General features: G+C 35.2%; 5 protein-coding genes across 5 annotated transcripts; 4 read left to right on the forward strand and 1 right to left on the reverse strand.

Moving 5' to 3' along the window:
- Window positions 1-625: 625 nt before the first annotated feature.
- On the forward strand, window positions 626-3,703 carry LOC114535924 (glutamine synthetase-like). Its single transcript, XM_028557258.1, has 6 exons — window positions 626-759; window positions 1,064-1,271; window positions 1,717-1,894; window positions 1,997-2,224; window positions 2,381-2,547; window positions 3,063-3,703. Exons 2-6 carry the CDS (start codon window positions 1,084-1,086, stop codon window positions 3,385-3,387), a joined length of 1,086 nt encoding a protein of 361 aa, XP_028413059.1. The 5' UTR covers window positions 626-759; window positions 1,064-1,083; the 3' UTR covers window positions 3,388-3,703.
- A 2,342-nt stretch (window positions 3,704-6,045) lies between these two features.
- LOC114535907 (interstitial collagenase-like) lies at window positions 6,046-10,588 on the forward strand. Its single transcript, XM_028557244.1, has 4 exons — window positions 6,046-6,215; window positions 7,405-7,912; window positions 9,127-9,405; window positions 9,598-10,588. The coding sequence occupies exons 1-4, from the start codon at window positions 6,090-6,092 to the stop codon at window positions 10,293-10,295; spliced, it is 1,611 nt and encodes a 536-aa protein (XP_028413045.1). The 5' UTR covers window positions 6,046-6,089; the 3' UTR covers window positions 10,296-10,588.
- Window positions 10,589-14,312: 3,724 nt separating this feature from the next.
- LOC114535885 (collagenase 3-like) lies at window positions 14,313-18,434 on the forward strand. The gene is made up of 5 exons (XM_028557214.1): window positions 14,313-14,445; window positions 16,095-16,617; window positions 16,898-17,170; window positions 17,273-17,488; window positions 17,941-18,434. Exons 1-5 carry the CDS (start codon window positions 14,320-14,322, stop codon window positions 18,432-18,434), a joined length of 1,632 nt encoding a protein of 543 aa, XP_028413015.1. The 5' UTR covers window positions 14,313-14,319.
- An 873-nt stretch (window positions 18,435-19,307) lies between these two features.
- On the forward strand, window positions 19,308-23,031 carry LOC114535901 (translation initiation factor eIF-2B subunit gamma-like). The gene is made up of 11 exons (XM_028557238.1): window positions 19,308-19,601; window positions 19,753-19,910; window positions 20,121-20,292; window positions 20,622-20,730; window positions 20,901-20,990; window positions 21,076-21,206; window positions 21,531-21,697; window positions 21,775-21,849; window positions 22,123-22,274; window positions 22,569-22,672; window positions 22,894-23,031. Exons 1-11 carry the CDS (start codon window positions 19,451-19,453, stop codon window positions 22,938-22,940), a joined length of 1,356 nt encoding a protein of 451 aa, XP_028413039.1. The 5' UTR covers window positions 19,308-19,450; the 3' UTR covers window positions 22,941-23,031.
- Window positions 23,032-23,311: 280 nt separating this feature from the next.
- LOC114535886 (1-acylglycerol-3-phosphate O-acyltransferase ABHD5-like) lies at window positions 23,312-24,466 on the reverse strand. Its single transcript, XM_028557215.1, has one exon. The coding sequence runs from the start codon at window positions 24,464-24,466 to the stop codon at window positions 23,312-23,314; it is 1,155 nt and encodes a 384-aa protein (XP_028413016.1).
- Between the last annotated feature and the right edge of the window lie 181 nt (window positions 24,467-24,647).

A 24,647-nucleotide genomic window follows, 5' to 3' on the forward strand; every position in this document is an offset into this window, starting at 1 on the left:
AATGTTTGCATATTTTCTTTTGAATTCTTACAGCATAAATAAATTAGTGCGACTTGACAGTTCTCAATTCAAAAGAAAATATGCAAATATTTCGCTAGCAAATGATTTCGCTGTAAGTGGAATCCGCCTTCGGTGAAATTAAAACACCCGATACGTTTCGTTCTCGACAGTCAATTACCCAGAAATGAATCTTGTGACCGACACGCAAAGCTTTGTGATAATTTATATCCACCACAAAAAGTCACGAAAAACGCATGTGATGTTTAATACAAGATCTTCATTGTCCCAAGTTCGCAATGGCAATATCAAGGTTGCTATTTGAGGTTAGGCGGGCTTAAATGGAAAATTGCAATCGGAACCCTTTTGGTGTGACAGTTGAGTTCTGGGTAAAATGCTGTCTTTTCCGTTTGAAGCCATTATATCGTCATATACCCGATTCGGCTCCAAATCGCTTCATGTGCGCCTGGCTTTGTGAATATTACCAAGAAATGCGCTATTTGATTAACCCAAATTATTACTCCAGTAACCAATAGGGAATAAATAACGAAGTCATATGACATGTTTTTATTGATTTCCCGCGGTTTAATAGGTTCAAATCCCGCCAAAACAGTAATAAAGAGTCTGGGAACGAAGCTAATTGATTAGTTAGTGCCACGAACACAGTCAACACAGTCGGTAGTCGTTCTTGTGATTTGGCTGGTAAAGACTAAAGAATTAGGCCAGAATTGTACGTTATTTCTTCATTGATCGCTTTAAATTGTAAGTATCGCTTTTATGTTAACGATATATACGATCTATATACATATAGAGTGTGTAGAGGCGAAATTTGAAGCCCATAATGACATAACCCATCGATACCCAAAACAATTTTCCATTGCATAAAATATCTGCTATTCACGTTTTACACCCGAAACCATGCTTTTGTTAATATCAGGGACAACGTTTTAAATGATAAAATTCGAATACCATACGAGTTAATTGTATACGGGGGCTTGTCCTCTTCGAAATAAAAGCGAAACCAGTTGAAATCACGTACATAATTTCATGTTTTGGTTTTTAACAGATACAATTTTCCAATCAATTATGACTACGACAGGAGTTATGAAACCAGACGCAGGACGTTATCTAGATTTAGACCAATGTGGGTTTGTCCAAGTGATGTATATTTGGATAGATGGAAGCGGTGAATTCTTGAGATGTAAAACGAAGACGATGGACTTTGAACCACAAGTTCCAAGTGATTGCCCAATTTGGAATTTCGACGGCTCCAGGTTTAAAAATCTAAAATTTTGAACAGAAATTAGATTATTTACTTAAATAAAGAAAGCACTGTTTTTTATAAATGCATTTGAATTTATGTATTTTGGGAAATATGTCAAAACATATTTACATATAAACATGCATGTCAGGCATGCGTGATTCACGTGTGCATTGCATCAGATTTCGACACAGAATATTGAATTGCAACTATTTCACAAAAAATTCTTTGTTACCAGTTTTTGTTACCAGTTGCAATTTCATGAGCTTGCCTGTACATGAATTTTGTTGTGAATTCCACGAACTGCAATTATCAGCATTCCTTAAATATATGTGGCTTTCCCTTACAAAAAAAAAACAATGCAGGCATCCAAGCCAGCTCTGAGGGGTTGCTTTTAATTTTGTAAGGAAACATTTAGTTAGTCCTTTATGTTTTCTGACATATTTGCTATGTTATAGTACTGGTCAAGCAACTGGCGCCAATAGTGATGTTTATCTACATCCAGTAGCTTTGTTTCGAGATCCATTCCGCCGAGGACCAAACAAATTATTGCTGTGTGAGACCTATCATTATGATCACAAACCAACTGCAACAAACCTAAGAAAAACGTGCAAGGCAGTTATGGAACTAGCAAAGGTACTAAAATACTATTGTTTCAAAATTAAAGTCAATGTTGTATTTTCTATGATATTTCAGATACAAGTTATGGATGTATTGAACGCTTTCTCTGTTATTTAGGATGAGCATCCATGGTTTGGTATTGAACAAGAATATACTTTGCTTGATACTGATGGACATCCATTGGGTTGGCCAAAAGGAGGCTACCCAGAACCACAGGGAAAATATTATTGTTCCGTTGGTACTGGAAGAGTTTATGGTCGTGAAGTTGTTGAAGCCCATTACCGTGCATGTTTGTATGCAGGTGTTAAAATTGCAGGCACCAATGCTGAAGTTATGCCTTCTCAGGTAATATGTCAGCAGTTGAAACAATGTAGTATAGGTCCATATCATGCCAGACCTTAATATTTTATTCCTACTGTTAATGAGATTTTTTTATCTACAGCATGTTTTGAAAAGATAACCTAATTGATTCCAAAAATTTAAAAATACATTGTTTTCTAGTGGGAATTCCAAGTTGGTCCATGTGAAGGTATTGAGATGGGAGATCATTTATGGGTAGCAAGGTTTCTCCTTCATCGTGTTGCTGAAGACTTTGGTATTGTTGTAACATTGGATCCTAAACCAATGACTGGTGATTGGAATGGTGCTGGGGCTCACACTAACTTCAGGTAAAATAATATGCCTTGCAAACCACTGCCATCTTCTACAAGGTTACCAAGTTTCAATGTTGACACCAGGTTATTTACCTGACTAGTTTTTTGACATGCACCATTCACAACATTGCTTTTACAAATTCTACAATTTTTTGCCCCTTCAGCATAGTCATGGGGACAAAACGTCATGTAGTTCCAAATTCAATACTATTTAAATAGATACATGTGTTTACATCTCTTATGAGTATTAGTGTCCTCTAAAACTAATGTCTATTCTTTCTTGATTTCCTATTCTTTCATTTTGGTCTTACAAAGAATAACACCTTTATCTTCTCTAAACAAGGAAGGCATTTTAGTGATATATTATTCATGATCAATCTAAAACCACAACCAACACCAGAAAATGAATTCTCTTGAGCAGATTTTAATCTTAATTTTTGGGTGAACCAACTGTGTTAGTGGCACGTTTATTCATTTGTAAGGATTGTCCTATAGTTGATGTTGTTAAAGTTGTTTTTCTGCATCCCTAGCACTCTTGCAATGAGAGAAGAAGGAGGTTTGACGTATATTTATGAAGCTATTGAAAGGCTGTCTAAAGTACACGACCTACACATCAAAGCATATGACCCAAAAGAGGGAAAAGATAACCTTCGACGTTTAACTGGACGTCATGAAACTGCTGATATTCATACTTTCTCTCATGGTGTGGCTCATCGTGGTGCTAGCGTAAGAATACCACGTCAGTGTGCTGAGGATGGCAAGGGTTATTTGGAAGACCGCAGACCAGCTGCTAATGCAGACCCGTACGGGGTTACCGAGGTTGTCGTGCGTACAGTCTGCGAGATTAAGGATTAACTTGCGAGATTAAGGATTAACTTGCGAGATTAATGATTAACTTGGTTATTTTGCGCACATTCGAATGTTGTTTGACTTTCAACAACTCGTACTGGCACATAGTAACTAGAATTTAGACACAGCGACGAGCAAACTTATGTACATCTAATTAGCCATGTTCAAGCACGTGATATACAAAATGTAGATAAATGAGACTTCCTCTTGCATATGTATATATTTATAAATACTAGTTTGATTGTATTCCTTTGATACATTTTAATTTGTTGCACTCCAATAAATCAATTACCGTATCCAATAAACAAAATCCTTCATCTTTTACTTCAACACGGTAGATACAAGAAGGCAGGTCTGTCAATAAAAAAATCCTTTTAAAGCATTCCCTATAGGGATATAGAGATAATTCTATTGTAAGGCAACGATAGAACGACCTGAGCTGGACTTATTCACGTAACCAAAGGCATGCCAAATGATTGCAAAATTGATTGGTCTAATTATACGACCCACATACAAAACAAGAATAAGCACGCTCATCTGCTAAGTTTGTTGTCTTGAATTATTTGTTTAATTCTTTGCGTCGTCGAATGGACATGCAAATTACGTGATGTACAGACAGCTTTTTCATCAGATTCTTCTTCAATCTTCACGTCACCATGGAGAACAATTTGTGGATAGAAAACATGCCTACCGTGATGAATACAAAATTAAATTAGCTGAATAGCGGCTGTAATTTAACAGAAGTGCTTTAAACATCTCACGAACACACGAAGCATATCAAATAGATGAATCATAATACAAAACATAAACCTTGCCTTTAGAGTTCAAATGTATCCTAAAATGAAGCAAAGACTAAAGGCTGTTTTCCACTGTCGCGTTTTTCATACGCACGTACACGCACGTAAAAGTCTAAATACTTATATAAGTTATCTTTAAAAAAACGAAATGAATAAATCGAAAGAACTTAGTTTTCCGCGTAGCTTAGTATGCATTTGCTGACCTAGATGCTAAATAATAAAAATTTAAAAGCACTTAAACTTTTACGTGCGTGTACGTACGTGCTAAAAACGCGAAAGTGGAAAGCAGCCTTAAGTGTGAAAAGTTTCATACCACTCCACTAATTTATTCATTGAATTGCCTTTCACGTCTTGCGTTGGAGAGAGACACTGGAAGCACACAATAAAATATGCAGCTTTGTTTTTGAAATATTTACCCTATTATAACATCAAAGAATTAAATCATCTATCTCGCTGTCGAACAGAATATACCGGCAACATTCAGAACCTCATTAACTACTTTTCTATATTTTTCATAGTTGTTGGGAAGGTATTTTGGATACAAGCCTTGCCTGAAAGAGCTACACTATTGAATAAAATATTACAACTAACATCCCTGAGAACGTTTTATCAACTGCAATGAATGGAAGAGACAAATATTAGAATTGTTATTCTGACGAAATCATAGAATATCAGAGAGTTTAAACATTTCCGATAAAAGCCAGAATGACGCAGAAAATACAAATCTGTATCATGTACGTCAATTGTGACGCATCGGGAATTAATTCCTGTTTGCCAACACTCGATAAATATCACTCCAGGATTTTAGATTTTCTTCGAATTAAGTTTTTTTCGACTTGTAGCAAGTCTACTACTTTTCTTGTCATTCAGCTGGTAACATTTACACATAACCTACCTCACACTGACTCAACTATACCCGTGATAATTTGGAAATGTGCCATAATTAGAAGATTCAATTAATGTTATGATGTCACGAATTATAAAATAGCTTTCCAATTGACGAAAGGGAACTGATATCCATTAAAAATGAGCCATTAACGCAAATAGATGATACTGTGACGTCTGCGCTCGTCATCCGCGCTAGTGTGTACAAGCATTGCTCATTACTTTTTTATATCATATATTATTAAAATGGTGTGTGGGAAGCCTAGCTTCAATTTGACTGGACGCATGCTACGAGTCATGCTGTCAAAATAGAGTTAAAATTCAAGTATGTTATATACCGACTGCCTAAAATAGACAAAAAAAACCTTCTTGACGTTTCTACCTGAGTGCCATCGTTAAGATCGTAAATTCAACCACGGTCAACATAAACGTAGTTGGCTGACATGAAATGCAACTCCAAAATAACTCTTGACAAGGTTTGGACAGAAAAATTATTCCAGGCGGTTTCATTCAAATTAATTTTGTAAATTAATCGGAAGTTTCTTGACAGACCAGTAACTAACCCCGCCACATACCCACACATGCAAATTGCACGCACAAGAACGTATGACGTAACGGTTTTAATTACGCGATTTATTCAAAATTGTACATAATCTTTTAAAATCTAATAATCTAATAATAATAAATTCCGAAACGTCGTTTCATGTTTAACGAAAAACTTTTATACAGCCTTATTCTGGTCATAATTCGTTTCAGCAGAAATTCTACCAACCAATAACTATTACCTACGATTGATAATCTTTCGACAACTGTTTCTTCTACTATTTCAACTTTGCTAACACATATTTACGTTGCTACAGTATTACGTTTGATCCTGGAAATGATCAACGGTTGTGTCGGCATTCCAGTTAATTTGATATCAGTAAAATGCCAAAAATTTAAACAATTTGTTTATAGGTTTTTAGGGCTGGAGTGACACGCCATGACATTCACAAGACGATACCTGACGGTAAGAAGAACTTCAAAATGACAATGATACAAATGTATCTGGCGATTTTTCTGACAATGGTACCAATCGTAACTGCTTTACCAATACACTCTTTGACACGTGACAATGTCGCTAAACATAACAAGAACCATCTCAAGGTTGTGGTAAGTAATACAATATTTGCTGGTGAAAAATACAAATTTTAGAATATAAGTTTTAGAACAATAACACTATTGATATAGAAATCACCGCATAGGTTAGACGGTAGTAATAATTTCCTAAGTTCATTTGGATTATCAAGCAGCAATATTAAAGTCGCAATACAAACACTCTTTCGGATTATATGCAGATAATCTTAGGCGCCAGAGGCTAGTCATATTTACAAGATTATGTAAACATTTCTTCCATTGCTGTAACGAAAATATTATAATTCATCCGGTGGGTGCAAGCTGTATATTAATATCTCGCGTCATTTGATTCAACTATGCGCAATACGCCGGGTGCATGTTTGTCAGAACACAAATTTAGTACATCCATGAAAGACGTAAAAGATGGAAATATAACCAGAAGAACATGAAATTTAATAACGATGAATGCCATTAGGATATTCCCATGCACGCAAAGAATAGGAAATAAAAACAATTTAGCGACTCTAAGGAGGAGAGCGAAATGCTCTTTCTTCATGTCTGTATGTATACGACATCAACAGTATGCACGCAGTGTTGGTGCTAAAAATACGCGCCCAGCAGACCTTTACTGGTGGTCAAACACGCAGCATGTTTTACAGTAAAACATGTGTTAAGAGTGACTACAAGATTAAAGATTAGTTTAAGAGCCATTCTTAGTTTCGTTTCTTTGAAGTAGATTAATGTTAAGGAGGTTGGCAAACGACTAGGATCACCAGCAGAGTTGCAGACTGTCAATGGTGTCTTATTTTGGCATTCATCTTGTTTTGGCATATATGTTTTGGCTTTCGGTTCCGATGCCTTGACACACTCTGCGGTGCATGGCGCCAGCAAAAATCAGTAGGGGAAATTATCAAGTCATATTAAAGCCTTCCGTTGATAGTTTTTTATTACCCCCTACAGTAATTTAAACATTGCAATATTATGACTTTTATTAACATCGAAAAGCCTCAAAGTCTAAATCAATAACTTTTTTATTATCAGACAAAACTGATTTAGTATTGAGCATAAAATCACAAAAACAATATTTGGTATATAGCTAAGTCCTTATTTATTTCTAAAAAAATTCTACATATATCATAGTTCTTGCTGTGAATTGAAAGGTTAAAATAATAAGAAAGGATTTATTCTTGAATGAATCAAGGAATTTGTGATAAATGTTTTCTAGAAATACCTGCTGCGATATGGTTTTTTACACGCGAAACCCGACGTGAGAAATCTTTCTCAAAAACAAACATCAAACGTGGCTGCAACTATCAGCAAAAAGACTAAATATTCTTCCACTGATGACGAGATCTCAAATGGATTAAAAAATTTTCAAAATACACTTGGTTTAATAGACCCAGGAGAATTGAATGATGAGACGAAAAAACTTCATGTTCCTCGATGCGGCGGCGTATCTGACGATGGTTATGAGAAACAGTTTCAACTGAAAGTGCACCATCGCAGCAAAAGATACACGATTTATCACAAAAGCGTCAATGGTTATAAAATTTTTAAATGGTCTAAGAAACTCATCACATGGCAAATCTACAGACCCTGGTCGGGGGGAAGCATTTCAAAAACAAAACAAGAAGAAATATTTGATAAAGCGTTCAAGCTATGGGAATATGCATCGCCATTGAAATTTGAGAAACGAAGTAAATGGCCTGATATTATTATCGAGTTTCTCACGGGTGAGTATTTTCCCCCCGCTGTTTTAACTGCATTCATCCTTTTCACTGACAATCATGCGTGCATATGGTTTAATAAGATCTATGGCTTTAGTCTAAGGAAGAACGAGTTGGGGGAGTATTAGTGATTTGGCATCTTCATGGCGTCTAAATTATGGCCATGAAAGACGATTTTCTCTGAAAAGGGATTTTAATTGCAAATTATCTCACTCTCTCAAATCTCAGGATTTTGATTTTTTTTTTCATCCTCAATTCTTGGTATTTATATTACCAAATTGAGTACGAGGGCATTTAAACGATTCACTGAATACTGATAAGTCGGATTGATATACGTTTGTCATTTAATCCGTGTTGAAAAACGTACGTTTTTTTAATGAAAGCCAAGAAAAAAAAATGGGAGCGGTTAAGTATTGAACCCTAGGGAACTCTACTTTTTGTTTGCTGGACGTGAGACTGGTCATAAAATAGACTTGCTTATATCATAGGCGTTGATAGATTGACGGTTTTGATTGGCTTACTTTAGATAATCGTAAGCAGTCTACCCCAAAAAATGAAGTTTCACAGGGTTTAATGCCTAAGCGGCTAAGCCGTTATTGGTTGCCTTGGAGAAATGATATTTTTACACATGAAGATTTCCTATTCTATCGAAGATAATGATATTTCGAAATGTGCTAATAAGCCTTTAGAAATCCGGCATTTAAATTTGGTTCTTTATATCTCCTGCATGTAAGTTTATTTTCTTTTCATTTGCCCCTGAACACAGTAAACTAATCGGGTCCCCTTTGGTTTTTGCCCGAGGACAGCGATAGTTAACCCGCCTCCCTTTCTATGTTGCAAAATCTAACCACAATATGACTACTGACTTCTAATCTAACGTTATCATTAAAAAATAAACGAAGCTGAGTTAGTACTCGGGGTTTCAACAGGGGGCTATAACGGCAAACTATTATCAATTAGAGACTATGATGGTAAACTGATCCTGAAACCAAACATGGACTATATAATGGTTATCTTAAATGACCTCATTTGATTTCATCTATATGCGTTAGAATGAGTGTAGTGGAGTGAGGCATGTTTTATTTATCGATAGCCCATATTCATTGACAGAAATTTATAGCTCATGCATAGTTATATTTTTACTGTTAACGTTGTTATGCAATCCAAATCAAGCTAGTGTAACCTGACGATAAGAAGAAATATAATTTTGTTTTTATCAGGTTCTCACGGGGATCAAAACCCATTTAATGATGGTCCTGGGGGAGAATTAGCTCATGCATTTCTTCCTGGAAGCTCAAAAGATGGGGATATTCATATGGATTCCGCGGAAAAATGGACAGAAACAACCATGTATAATGTTGCTGTCCATGAAATAGGTCATAGCTTGGGCCTGGGGCATTCCTCGTACTATGACAGTATCATGTACAACAGATACTCAAGAAATGGTCTCATAACCAGTCTGCATGAGGATGATAAAAATGGATTGAACAAAATTTATGGTAAGAATGAGGTTTATTTTACATCGTCTCAAAAGAATACTTATTTCCAAACCTACATGCAGTGCATAGATGTATTTTGAACATTTTCTAACTATAATATTTCTTTTAATTTGCATGCTCAGCTGCTTAATACAGTGGTAAAAATTATACACAGCTTTTAAAAAAATTAATATAATTTTAAACGCTGTCTAGGTGACTGCCAAACAAGGATTGATGCTACAATGTCTCTGAAAAATGGCGACGTCTATTTCATGCGGAAAGACTTAGTATGGAAATTTGACAGCACAAGTGACCGTGTGCATGTTGGTTATCCTAAAAAGATTAATGACGAATTCCCGTCAGCCTCTGGACCAAAAATACCATCAAATCTTGATTGTGCATCACGCTATTTGGCAGAACAGTCTAACAAGGATTACTATCTCTTTGTCAAAGATGATAAAGTTTACATTTATGACATGATAGCAAAGAGAATTACGCTTAAAACGACCTCTGAATTCTGGCCTTCACATGGCCGAGTACCAGGGATACCAAAGAACGTTTCTGTAGTTGTGTCTATTGCCGAACACCCGTCATCCGGAACGTGGATTTTTCAAAATGGATTAGCTTGGGAATATGATAATTTTAAGATAGAAATACGTCAAGGAAATCCGATAAACGTAGCAAATTCACACTGGAATGGACTACCAAATGACGTTGATGATGGATATTATGATGAAGTGCGAGATAAATTTTACTTTTTTAAAGATACCCAGTACTTTGAAGGGCATATGGATAACTTTTTTCCAGAAACGCGCTCGAAAGCCAAGCCCTACATCATCTCACGCGGTTATATTCATAAAAAGTGGAAAGGAATTTGTTCCGCTAAATATAATAATGATAAAAAGAATTAATGACATGTGAAAAAGCGAATTAGCCATATCCAAGTCGCGCAAACCTTCGTCATAGAACAAAAAACATGAAAAACATTTAATTTTAATGGTATTGTCATATTTTTGTTCCTTGTTGTTTGTGTGGATACTATTTGTGTTAAAAAGGTTTCTGTTTACACAGGACATTGACCATACATGATGCGTTTCTACCCATGTAAGTTTTTTAGGCGTTGCAGACAGCTGTGTAACCATGACAATAAACACGAATATTTATCAGGACAATAACTTATGTCGTGCTGTGTTCAGTATTAAACGAAGAGTAACTTGGTTTTGTGTTATACACTTGCAATGAAATGTATAACGATGCATTTCCTAGATAAAAATAATAATAATAAATAATATAATATGACAATAGAATTGAGAATCGACAAATACTTCAGACAACCAATTAATGCTCTTTGCGCTATATTGAAAAGAGGAAATATACTCGAAGAAATTTTGAGTTTTATTAATGATGATCCTATCTAAAACCATCCAATCAATGCTTTATAATGATGATCCTATCTAAAACCATCCAATCAATGCTGATAATTGCTTATAGGCAATTTCCATGAACAACAAACTCATCACCATGAGAGCTGCTGGAATTTTCTGATCATGGTAAAACTACTCCAAATACAGACACCTATGCCATTTTTGCGAAATTGAAATTTTGTCTCCTTTTCTCTGGAATACAGCAGCATACGTATATTATTTTATCTTATTCAACATCACAAAAACATATGAGGTTGTTTTGACTGTATATGAAATTGCCAAAATTGCCGATAATTTCATCTTCATCGACATCGTTTGATTCCAAACTACGTAACAACCTCTTTTATTAGGGACCAAAAATTCGTGTAGTAAAATAACTTCCATTGAAAGTAACTTATCAAATGGTGGAAGTTTTCCGGCATACTTTTACACATACTGTATTTTCATATTTTTTTATCCATGCATGACCAGAGCCCCCCGGTCATATATAAGTAAAGTGATTTAGTTAGTCACTATCCTGTATCTTTTACCACAGTTAACTTAACCCCGATGTTTTGGATACATAATTCAATAACCTTTTACAGACGTTTATCAGAGCGAAATCGTTTTTATTACCCGAGATTCCCTTTATCTGCCTGGGAGTAACAGGAATGGTATATAATATCTTGAAAGGTATATACTGGTTACTCGAAACTATATCAATTGTTTAATGTTGTATAAAATTAATGTTGAGTATTGAGCAATTTAGCTTATTTGTTTCGTACAGTGGACTCCGGCGCTTGAAAGGGAATGTAACAATATAGAAACACTGAACGAATGATTGTCAGTCGGGTGAATAATCGGGTCATTATATAAACGGTAGGTTATTCAATAAATGTGCTGATCTCTATGGGTTAAATATTTCAAAAATGTCGAAAGACATCTTCTTGATAATGTTTCTTATCATGAAAATTAATAAATGAGTCTCCAAAACACTCTGTACTTGCTGAGAGAACTTTTTTATATTTGTAAATCCCTTTGGCTTTTGCCTGCTTTGAAGCGTGAATGTCGGGCAAATTCACGATCACCATTCAAAACCCGTGTTCAAAACAATATCGTTGAAGAGTTTATAGCATTGATAGTCTAATTTCTATGGTTTAATGCAATTAGGTAATTAGATCATTAACTTTGCCGACGATGCAATTAGAATTACGTCCGGTAAGTTAACAAATCAAATTATCAAAGTTATTTCCTATACGCACTTGCCAAAAAACGCTAATGGCGATGTCCTGATAATATATACCACATATGATCCAAATACTGGAATTTGGGTAAATCTAATAAGCTCAGTTATCTGACTTAGTTTAAGAACCTAATACAATAAACATAGGTTGGGGTCAGTAACCGAAATCTGTAGACTGTAGCCTGTAGCATGCTTGCTTGAGGTCGAGGACACTTCGTTGGTTTGAACTTCGCTAGTCACCACTCTGCAGGAATTCTATCTCTCTGGCTAGCTGGGTGGTATGTACCATTAAATTAATGGATATATGCGTCTACTACGGCTGTGACCTTGGCTTAATTAATAAAAACTTGGCCTTGCCCTTGGCCTTGTCTTTGGCCTTACACATTCATTTACAAACTAATAAATCAAAACTTAAGGTCAGCACACGGAGCAATGGAGAACAGCAATCGTAGTTGCCTTTCTTGCCCTTTACTAGCAGAGGTAGGAAAAAAGGAAAAGATTTCTTTCAATATAAATCCAGGAATGCAGTGCATGTCGTTAGTATTCAGCATTATAAGAGTAATAAGACAACGTTAGAAATTTGACGAACTTCAAAAACACATAATTCGGCTGGCGTTCCTGATCAGTGATGAGACACTCAGACACCTGGTTACAATTTCCAAGCTCTCCGTCGGGTTGATTTAAGCGTAAATACAGGAGAATGGCTTCAATATTTAACCATTCGGACCACTTAACAATTACGCAAAAAAGGTTTTGCCATTTATTAGCTTTCAACTTTTGGTGCTGGTCAAAGGTATAGCAAGGAACAAACTTGTCTGGCAAGCAGATAGGAATACTGATCATTTATATCTGCCATTAACACGCTAAAATGAGTTCACTTAAAACAAGGCCATTGGCAGAAAAAGTGTAATTGTTCGGTTGAAGAAAGCGGAAAATATGAAAAATTGGAAATTGCGTTTGTATTCGCGCGCTACTGTGGCCTTGAGCGACCTCTTGATGAAAACGTGCTCTTGAATGAACGTTCAAAACATGAAAATTGACACTCTAATTAACAATTATGTGCGTAGTTTTCACAATTATATCTCAGTAATAGATAGTAAACTAAATCAACAATCACAAAAGTCAATCGCCAGGCTTGTTGTATATTTAAAGGAAGAAAGTATTACAAAATATTAAAAAAATGCAAGTCGTATAAGATCCTAACAAGGTCAATACGATTTTATGACGAAATAGGGCCTATCATTTTAAATTCTTGGTCTAACGTTTAAAAATTAAATTCTAAAAGGAATATAATATACAGTATTTTTTAGGTAATCATATAAATCTTTCTCAGTGGATCTTCACAGTATAACTTTAAATGGTGCAACCCCCTGATGATAATTCCAACGACTTTCCTGCCTTCGTAGCAACTGGAATAAAATACATAAAAGGTATAATCTCACTGAACTCTTTCGTGCGTAATTCTCTAGTTATATTTCCTGATTTGGGTAATTCTAGTGTTTTGAACAACACTGTTTCTCAATGGAAGTCAGTTCTCAAATGCGCTAAGCAGGAAAAGAAATTAAATTTTTACCGAAATTTAAAGACGAACGTTTGTTGTGATCAATGAACATTTGCTTTCAGATTAACAAATGATAAAACAGTTAAGAGTATTCCTAAAATACTATCAGAGAGAGTATTCCTAAGATACTATTACTTGTTTAACATTTCTTACGTGTGGTAAAAGTGAACTGAAGCTAGTTACTGGTTATCATCAAAAATAGAAGTGTAGTTAAACAGTCAAAAAACGTAACAAAAAAACCCAAAAACAACTGTTCTTATCTTTTGAAAGCAAGAAAAACCGATATATTATATATAATCTGCAAGAGGAAAGATGTAGAATGTAGCAGATTTGTAAACCACGTTGACGGGGTGGGGGAACTCTGCCAATATACATTCCACGCGTTCTTTGAATACATACCGAACGTTTTTGGGAGCTTCAAATACCACAACTCATAGCTCACAGATCACGGATATCAAAATAAAATAAAATTTTTGATATCGGTATTAATATCAATGAGGAGGAAATTTTTTTGTAACATTATGTGCTAAATGAAAACTGAAAATAAAGTAAACTGAGAACAGCTTTCATTTCAATCAATGGTTTTTAAACGATTAAAATTCAGTTCCAATTAATTTAACTGATTCAGGAAGTATTCGCGTGACCTCTGTATACAATATTTATTAAATACGACGAACACGCACTACGACATTCACAAGACGATACCTGACGGTAAGAAGAACTTCAAAATGACAAGGATACAAATGTATCTGGCAATTTTTCTGACAATGTTACCATTGGTAACTGCTTCACCAATACACTCTTTGACACGTGACAATGTCGCTAAACATAACAAGAACCATCTCAAGGTTGTGGTAAGTCCTGATGTCTGCACATTAATTACTATAGGCACTCAGAAAGGGAGTAAAATGTTTTTGCTCTTAAATTAGATACTACTATTGGATTAAAAATATATAAAGAAAACAAAAACATTGCTTTCACTGTCGCAAACTGCGTTACCAAAACACTGAATGATGGGGCTATAGGGTTATGCGGAAAATTTCTCAATTCATTACTACGTGCATGCGTATGGTTATGCAATATTTCCTGTTTTTACATGAATGGTTATTTTATCTCCGTCATTAAATCCTTCAAAGTGTGTACGCCAGAGAACATATGAATTAGGGTAGCAAGCACAAAATTCCCCTAATACCCCTGTGGGCCAGTTCTCCCATTAATGATATCATCCCAGTCTGTTGGCTGTTCGTGGGATATTTCTAAATCTCACCAGGGCGTGATCTCACTCTGAATGTTTTTATTTTAGTATACAATAACAAGGATTGCTTTTATTTCATGAAACAATAAGAGAGATATCGGACTTTCATAATATTGAATTCACTTGTTTTCTGTCAGTTTTGTGTTTTCAACCAGCAATGAAAGTAATGCCTTATCTGGGTGGTCTTGCATGATTTATGATGAAAACTGTACGTCTAAAGAAAGCGGCGTCAAAATATATTGAACAAATATTATTACGCAAATATAATGTCTCTACCTCGCCTGGCACAATCCATAATACGTCACGTCACTTACATTGCTTAACGCACGTATCTTTAAGACTTCTCCGCTGCTGTTGAAGAAGAACAATTTTCTTTTAAAAATCATTTTCACTTTTGGCCTTGCGAAATCAAACATTCTAGATGTATTTTTTGAAATGTGTTATCTCCTCAACGAAGAGGCGATAAGTTATATATTAAACTGAAATAAAAGACCGAAATCACTTAAAATATTCATCATATTTTTTCTTACTTTACTATGGTAAGTGATTTGAACTCCACGCAAGACGTCGTGTGCGATACACTAATGGATACTAATCCTATAGAATATTGAGAGGACCAGAAGGGCCACTCAGCGTTGCTCGTTTCTTTAGGCAAAAAATAAACTCGCTAGAAGGCGGAACAGTCATCCATGACAGTAGCGTCGATTGGGTGGGAAGCGGGGTGATTACCCCGGGGCCGGGGGCCGGGGGCTAAAGGGAGCCCACGGGCACATGTACTTTGTTCAGCACATATACTGAAGAAAAATTTAAAATTAAAGTAAGAGCTAATTCCTAATTCATAGAGAAACTGCGCAATTATATATTGCGTTATTTACTCAATTCTTAGCCTCTGCGATGGTCTTCGTTTAGTTTCTACCCAGTGGCCTGCAAAGTGGCCTGCATATGTCGCACAGCTACAGTGGAACTTAAAATACCAATAAGTTCCGGACCAAAACTTTAAAAAATTGCCCCAGGGCCCATTCACTCGACGCCTTTGATGGCGGAACACAAGAGCGACATGCACGCTACATTCACATAAAAAGTTTCCGACTTAAGTGACCCAGAGGGGTTCATTATTCCATGCTAATGCCACGGCTAGTGTGATTTACGATGATATCTAATTCATGATATTCTAGATCACTAAAATTGTGCCACGAACGTACTGTGAGGTATAAACAGCGTGACTATATCCCTGAACTTTTTCTGTAGCAATACCTTGGGCGATACGGTCATCTAGATGATAAACCTGACGCGAGAAGTCTTATTCATTCTCAAAGAAACAAAAAGTTTATGGCAGACGAGACAAAACCAAAACTTGATGTTTTCCATCCTTATACTGATGACGAGATCACAAATGGAATTAAAAGTTTCCAAATTTCGTTTGGCTTAAAAATTTCAGGTGAATTAAATGAAGAAACAATGAAAGTGATGGAGTCTCCAAGATGTGGATTTTCCGACAAAGGCGCCAACAACGCGTTTCGAATGACAATTCACGTTCATCGCAGAAAACGATATTCTATAAAACATAAACTCCCAAACGGTCAAATGAAAGAATTTAAGTGGAGCAAAAAAAAAATAACGTGGAATATCTTGATCTATTACAAACATTTAACAAATAAAATACAAGATGAAACTTTGGAAAAAGCATTTAAATTATGGGAGTATTCAACACCTTTACTATTCACTAAAACATCTAGCAAAGTTCCTGATATAAGGATTGAGTTTGCACCTGGTAAGTACTGATTAAAAATATCCACTATCACGAGTAGATTATAAATTATGTGACGTAAAAAGAGGGCGATATTAAGTTCCGATTTCTTTTCATGTGATCCACTGGGCAAAAAATGATTAACTACGCCTTCTTGACAAATGCTTGCGCCAGTTATGCATGTTACTGGGCAAAAATGATAACTATGCCTGCATTAGGAAATGCTGACAGTGCCTAATTCTGCGCTGCGAATCAACGTGGTCATCAACACAATGTCTTCAACACACTAATTTTTTTAACGCAGCTGTTCATGGTGACAAGTTCAATTTCGATGGCCCAGGAGGTGTGTTAGCCCATGCATATCCTCCAGTTAACCATAACATAGCTGGTGATATCCATTTTGATGCAAGTGAAAAATGGGATAAAGATTATGATTTATTTTCTGTCGCTCTTCATGAGATTGGACATAGCATTGGTTTGGCTCATTCCAGTATTCCACCCAGTATAATGTACGGTACTTATAAAAAGAAACCTGGACTTCATTGGGATGACAGAGATGGGATAAATGCACTCTACGGTGAGTCGACACCAACACTAGCAAAAAGCAATACTATTTTCATCATGTATTCTGTATACCTACGGGTCCGACCGGTAGTAAGTATATTTTATATAACAATAGGTCCGTGTAAGACGAAGCTTGATGCGGCTATATATCTTTGGGGTGACGTTTATTTCTTACGCAAAGATCTGATTTGGAAAATAGACGAATTTGATATGCAAAATAGCTATGATACAGGATATCCTAAAAAGATTAAAGATGAATTCATTGCCACAATGCCAAATGATGTTGACGCTGCACTTGTATGGTCTGACCATTTTCTTTACGTTCTTAAAGGTAAGTAAGGTAAATTACTTTATTTTTGTACATTCGGAATGTATATATAACTTCAATGTGTTTTTTGGCGAGATATTTTTTCATTAAAAATTAGTAGTTGACAATCAGGATTATAGGCAGCCTAAAATTGCGCGTGCACCATCAAACTTTATCATCGAGCGTATAATTACTGTAGGATATAAAATAATCTGAAGGAAATGAGGGGAGTCCGGGCCCCCATCTCTATCCTTCCTTGGCAACGATACTGAACTAATCTTTTTAATAAACGGTGGAGCAATGCAGAAAGCTTGTTTGAGTAAATACTTCAGGTTGATCACGCAAGGTATACATACTTAGGTTAACATAGCTTGATCGGTTTTGATCAAAGCAATGTTATTGATCAAAAGGTAAAGGCCTTCTATTCCTTAAAATATAAAAACCGATTGATTGTTCTTTGCATTCGTTATGTTTAGGTTCTCGCTCATATGGATATGACAGGTTTGCAAAAAACTTGAAATATGACAGTGCTATTTCCTATGATTGGCCTAAAATACCTAACAGCCCAAACGCAAGCCTGTGCTACACAGACGACAAAATAACTTGGTTCTTCAAAGGAGATTCCTGTTGGAAAATGAATGATTGGAATTTGAACGTTTTCCAAGGGTATCCTAAAAAATCACGGATGTATGGCAAGGTGTTCCCGACAATATTGACGCGGCATATTATTCATCTTGGTCCAAGGAAACATATTTCTTTAAAGGCACCGAGTATTGGGTGGTTGACAATAGGAAATATAAGCAAGAACCGTATAAAGCTTACCCAGGAGGTCAAATCCATAAAAAATGGAAAGGCGTTTGTTCAGAGAAATACTGAAATCAACTCTAATTTTTCGTACGAAGACATTCAGCCTTCTCTGTTGGGGCCTGGCGACCAGGAGGGGGTTGGGGTGTCTTTGTCCACCTCATAAACTTCAAAATAACTTGCATTGTAATCTTATATTCCTAGAAAGCCCTAATTTTAAAATAATTTTGTATAGAATATTGTGACTGACTTGCGTGAACAATGGTTTTGTCTGCGTGAAAATAATTGTAATATTTTTATTGATGACGTATGCAAACATTTCGTTTGCATGAATTTGAATTATAGTTGATTTATTTAATTAATATTTATTTTAATGTGCTTGTTTTCATGACTCGTTATTATCTTCTTTTTTTCAAGAGCGTCAAAACACATCAAATAAAAAAATACGTCAAGTTATACTAAATGCTGGAGATGGTTTAGACGTTCGTGACGGCCTTAGCGCGGTTTATAGAGGCATTTCTTTCTATTTCTTGTGATAATAGAAATGTGAGAAATTGCTTGCAGCTAATGCTTGCGATTACAAATTCATATCAAAGAAAATTTGCTAAATAAAATGTGTTCTGAAAAGAGGTTTTTGTTGAGCATCACAGAAATTGCTGTTTATGACGTTTCAACCCAATAATCTAATCACATTGTGCATTTCTGTATTGCATTCTGTATGTATTATGTATGTATATTTGTATTATGTCTAAATGTGTGCTGTGATAAATGATAATTCATGAACAACATTCTAAAATTGTTGTATACCAAAATATACCATCAAAGAGACTGCCGTGGGTATAACCCCTAAACTCTGTAACGTCCAAATAACTTAGAAATAACTGAGCTATGGAAATGATTCAAATGAATGCAACTAAGGATATAATCATGAACACGGAACACTCCCAGGATCCAATGTTGGTTCAAGACTTCAAGTCACTCTAGTAATTAGTTATTACATGAAGTATTTCTCACAATCAAATATGGCGGTGGTACTTGATTAGTGACGGTGATTTCATCAGCTTTTTTATCGGTTAATAAAATGTTGTACATTGGTTAACTGGGGAAACAATATACATATTTATAACAGTACATACGAAAAGGACTGTAGTAGACGACGTCGGTATACAAACAGTACATAAAATGTGCGAATTTCAAGCAATTGTAATGGCAGCTGGTCGTGGTTCGAGAATGTACCCACTTACTGAAAACATTCCCAAATCTATTCTTCCTGTTGGTAATTTACCACTCATCTGGTATCCACTTAATCTTTTACAAACGTCGGGATTTGAAGGTACCAAGATTTGATGTAAATGGTTCATATGTTTGTCCACGTGTTTTTTACTATTAAGATTTCAATATAAATGATATAATTATTCAGCAAAAAAGTTAGAAATGTAATTGGTTTCTATTATAAGCATAAAATGAGGCCAATTTTCTTACAGAAGTCATAGTTGTTGTGTTGGAATCAGAGAGAGATTTAATCAGCAACTCTATTGAAAAATGTTTTGATGCAAAGATGAAAATTGAAATAATACCAATTCCTGATAATAGCGCTATGGGCACTGCTGACTCACTAAGACATATCAAGGAAAAAATAGAGGTGAAATGATGTACTTATATGACAAATAGCTAAAGAATATATATTATACTTTGTCTGCATCAGATGTAACTGGTGCCTGGACATCAGTGAGTGATATAAATATCATCTTAACATTTTTATTAATTTCCATGCAAAAAGTATATTCACACTTGTACTATCCTACAAAGTCAAAAGACGATTCAAAGAGCATTTATTCCTGGCATTATTTAGAGAGATATTCTTGTCGTGAGCTGTGATATTATCGCAGAAGTAAAGCTACATCAACTAGCAGATATTCATAGGACATATGATGCAACTATCACTGTACTATTGTCTTCAAATGAAAGAAATGAAGAGGAGAAAGAAGAAAATACAAAAAAGAAAACAAAGAAAAATCTATTAAGTGAGTAGGAACACCCATTTCATGTAAAAACTATCTACCAGAGCCTTTAACTTTGACTTCCATAAATGCCATGAAATTGCATTACCCTTTATAAAATCTGCAGTCATTCTTTATGTCATTCATAGCCTTATTTGTCTAAATAGCCTGGCATAAGGCAAATATTTAAACCAGTATTTCAAATTGGGCAATAAAACTTTTTCACTGACAGAGTGTAAAGAAAAACAGTATTTAGAGATGTTTCAACAATCATATCAGGAATACTTCACTTTGGAAACCTAATATCATTCATATAGAACATAACATTGTCAAATTATTAACAACATTTGTAGCCCAACGAGATATTATCGGTTTGGATGGGCAACAGAACAGATTGTTAATCTTTGATGCAGAAGATGACCTGGATGAAATATTAACTTTACACAAATCATTATTAAAAAGGTACTTTAGTTATTCTTACATCTCCAGCTATTGAGTTGTCTTGGGATGATTAATAACAGTATTAATCAATGACCAGTAAGGTACTGTGATAAGAAGACATGGCAAGATGTTGCAGCATTTCAAACATGGTTTATTCACATAAATGATTAATTTTAGTCACTTTGTTGTAGATTTCCATATGTAAATATCAAGAGTGACCTCTTGGATGGTCATCTCTATATCATAAAGAAATGGGTTGTTGATTTTCTTATCTCAAACAAGTAAGTTTTATTATGTGGGTCATTATGACTGTCATTGTCATGGTGATATGGTGAAATTAAATTGTATAATGTTGTCTATTTTTAGATCAATTAATTCAATAAAAGGAGAACTTATTCCATATTTAATAAAGAAACAATATAGAAAAAAAAAAAAACGTGTTGAACCACAAGATTTAGCTTCATCCAAGGAGGTAATGGAGGAAGATACAAAGAACGGTATGAAATTTTATTTTTATTACTTGATCAAACAATATGCTTGAGTGTAGGCCATATTTATATGTACATAGATAGAGGCAGAGGAAAACTGGAGGGTTTGACGCACAAGTCAGAATGAATTACCACAGCTCTCTTTTGCAATCATATTGGTAGATTTTTATGTCAATATATTCTTTACAAATAAATAACCAATAGCATTGTTATTAAGGTATTTTTAATTGGAAATTAGGCTGTGCAATTTATTCTGACTAACTTTAAATGCTCCACTGGTGTCTGGCACTCTTATCCCAAGTAAGACCTTGATGCTGGTTTGTTCTATTTTAGACATTTTTAATTATATTGAGAGAAATGAACTGGATGAATGGACACAAAGTTTATCAACGTCAGATCGTATATGTACAGAGAAGATGAGATGTCATTGTTATATAATGGATGATGGTCATTGTTTACGAATCAACACAGTTCCCACGTATATGGAATCGAATAGATTAGTAAGTACACTTCAAAATCAAATAGAACATCGCTATATCTTTCCTTTTTTGATGAATAGATTAATTTTGTTGTATAGATACCAAAGCTTTTACCAACATTATCCGCCAAGAAAGAACTTGTTCATCCATTAGCGAACGTTAAGAAATCTCAGGTACTCGATGGTCACGACCGAAACTAGAGCGATGATTGGACCGGGCCGCAGGGGAGAATTTCTGCCCGACGGATTTCTTTTGTAAACGCATTTACGTAGAACGCAGAACGAATATATGAATATTCACCCCCTCCCCAATTATCGCATCTAGTTTCTTATCGATGTTATTTCACCACGTAAAAAAACTGTTGTTCTTTTTGGCAGCAACCAAAAAGGCTTAAAATTAACTAATTTTCTCTTTTCATAACATCGTTGTAATGATGAACCCACCAGGTTGGTTCTGACAGCATGGTTGGTGAGGGTTGCAACATTTCGGAGAGTCAAGTATCAATTAAAAAATCAATTATTGGCAAACATGTAACAATTGGTGATAAAGTAAAAATAACAAACTCTGTTATAATGAATCATGTCACGATAAAAGACAGGTAAGTTACACAAGAAGGATCAAGATTTTTCTCCGAATAGATCGGAGTTGTTTTTATTTTTTCATTGTCAAATTTATTGTCATTATTGTGAATATCGTCATATGAGTGATAATATAAAAACGGGGTCATTAGGTAAAAGTGAATAAGCAACCGTAAGGTTTATTATAATTGCCATACTACGTCAGCAGATATATTGAAAAATAATTATACAAATATTTCCCCCTCACTGAAAAAGCGTTATACTAAACCGGCATGACTCTAAAACTAATTCGAAATTGTTTTTTTTTCTTTTAGTTGTAACATAACTGGTAGCGTGATATGTAATAATGTTCTTATTAATGAAAATAGTACATTGAAAGATTGCCAAGTCGGAGAATCACAAACTTTACCTGAGGGTTGTAAGTACAGTATTGCCTTTTTTAGAGGTCATTTTCTTAAACTTGGATCATTGCTCAAACTCATGTAAACAAGGTGCATGTCAATCCAGTCTATTTCTATGTCGAAGCTGACAACTATTGCTTATATAAATCTAAAACCTCGCACAAGAAGGATGTGATGATACGCTATCGCATGCATATGAGTTGTTTTGCCTTCACATTTCTACATCTTTACTTTGCAGCTGACGTGAAAGGGGAAGCATTTGGTAAAGGACATATGAATATTTAGAAGGTTATATATCAACTGTAAAGTTCTTTGCTTTCGTATAAAGAGCAAACATGTTGTCTCTCGTTGATAAAATTTTGTATGTTGAATTGTTCGGGAAATGAAAGGGTTTATCTACTTTTGCTAAATGCACAACCCACACGTAATCGTTTTTTCGCTCATCAATAAAGACAATATGCTGGGTTTTTATTAAATTTTATTCATGGCAGTATAAATATCAGTGGGTGAACTACCATTGGTACAACCAAACATATCTGCAACAACCAAAAGTAATTACATAAAGAAAAATTCTTCACTCTTAAATTCACATGTTATGTTACCTAACGAAGTAAGTTCGCAGCTTTATTCACAGCTGAATGTTCAACTATAGTAGTTTAGATGACATTATTAGTTTCATCGTCTGAGTAATCATACGAGATCCATTCATCTTCTATCCAACCTTCGTCTTGTTCGTCCTCGTACGACGATAACGTTTGCAAAATTATATTTTCAAAATCTCTGCGGCATTCTTCGTGTATGGGCCGTTTACACTGGCCTTCAATAATGTTAACATTGACTGAATTTTGATTTAATCTTGAACACTTCACTTCATAAGCTGAGCGGTGATCAAACCATGATTTTGAACCAAAAATGAATGTTATCTGCACCTTCTCATCTAGTGAATTGATTCGTTTTATCAGAGGATCTCTTGCCCAGATATTTAACACACTCAACTTGCTATAAGCGTTTTTACCAGACGAGTTTTGAACTTCTTGACATAACTTTTTATACTGAGACCATGCTTCTTGTTTTTTAAACAAATTTTGTACAAACGTACAAGGATGTCTAATCATTTGATATAAATATTTTAATTGACGACAGTAAAAGCACGCGATTGCGTAAATAAATTTGAGACGTTGTGCGCAGTGAAAAACAACATCTAGTTTAGTGAGCCACCGTGGGAAGAACTCGGATTGTTCAATGGATTTCCTGTTTGGACTGCGATCAGTCATACCAAATGGTAGTATTGGGAATCCCCATGGTTCATACAGTGTTAAGTGACAGACTCTCCAAGGGTACATGAGAGTGTACAAGGTCGCAATGTATCCACCAAAGTCATGACCAAGTAGAAAACATTTTTCAATGGCCAGATTTTGACGCCATAGCTCTAACCATCTTACATATTTGCGTTCAATTTCGTCCACAGTTCCTGATACCGAAGGCTTCGAGCTGCGTGCAAATCCCGGAAGATCAATGGCATAAACAGTACAATTTCTACTCAATCTTTTCGCGTTATAAAGGAATGAACACAGACCGGTGTTAAGACCATGTAACAGGACTAGTGCTGGTTTATTAGGCACCCCAGGATTGAATACAACGGTCCGTATTAACACGTTATCTTCAACAGTAATAAATTTCTCTTGGTAGAAGCGCCTACATGATTTCAATAATAGCAATTCTGTCCTTTCCAGTTTCGCTTCTACTGTTTCAAATTTGAACAGCAACTTGAGGAGACAGTTTATGATAAATATCAAAATGAACCTTATCATTTTATCGATTCCAAATAGCATTTGGACTTTTTATAGAGCTTGATTAGATAGCATGTAAAAGCTATGTTTTTAAATTTCAATATAGCGACCTTTGATCTTTATATGTCATCATACTATGCTAATATTTAAGGTATCAAATAGCTACAGGGAATTTTAAACTTTCTTTGTTCTCTATTTTCGT

The sequence above is a fragment of the Dendronephthya gigantea genome, unplaced genomic scaffold (assembly GCF_004324835.1).
Source record: "Dendronephthya gigantea isolate DGI-Jeju-01 unplaced genomic scaffold, DenGig_1.0 000127F, whole genome shotgun sequence".
NCBI lineage: Eukaryota > Metazoa > Cnidaria > Anthozoa > Malacalcyonacea > Nephtheidae > Dendronephthya > Dendronephthya gigantea.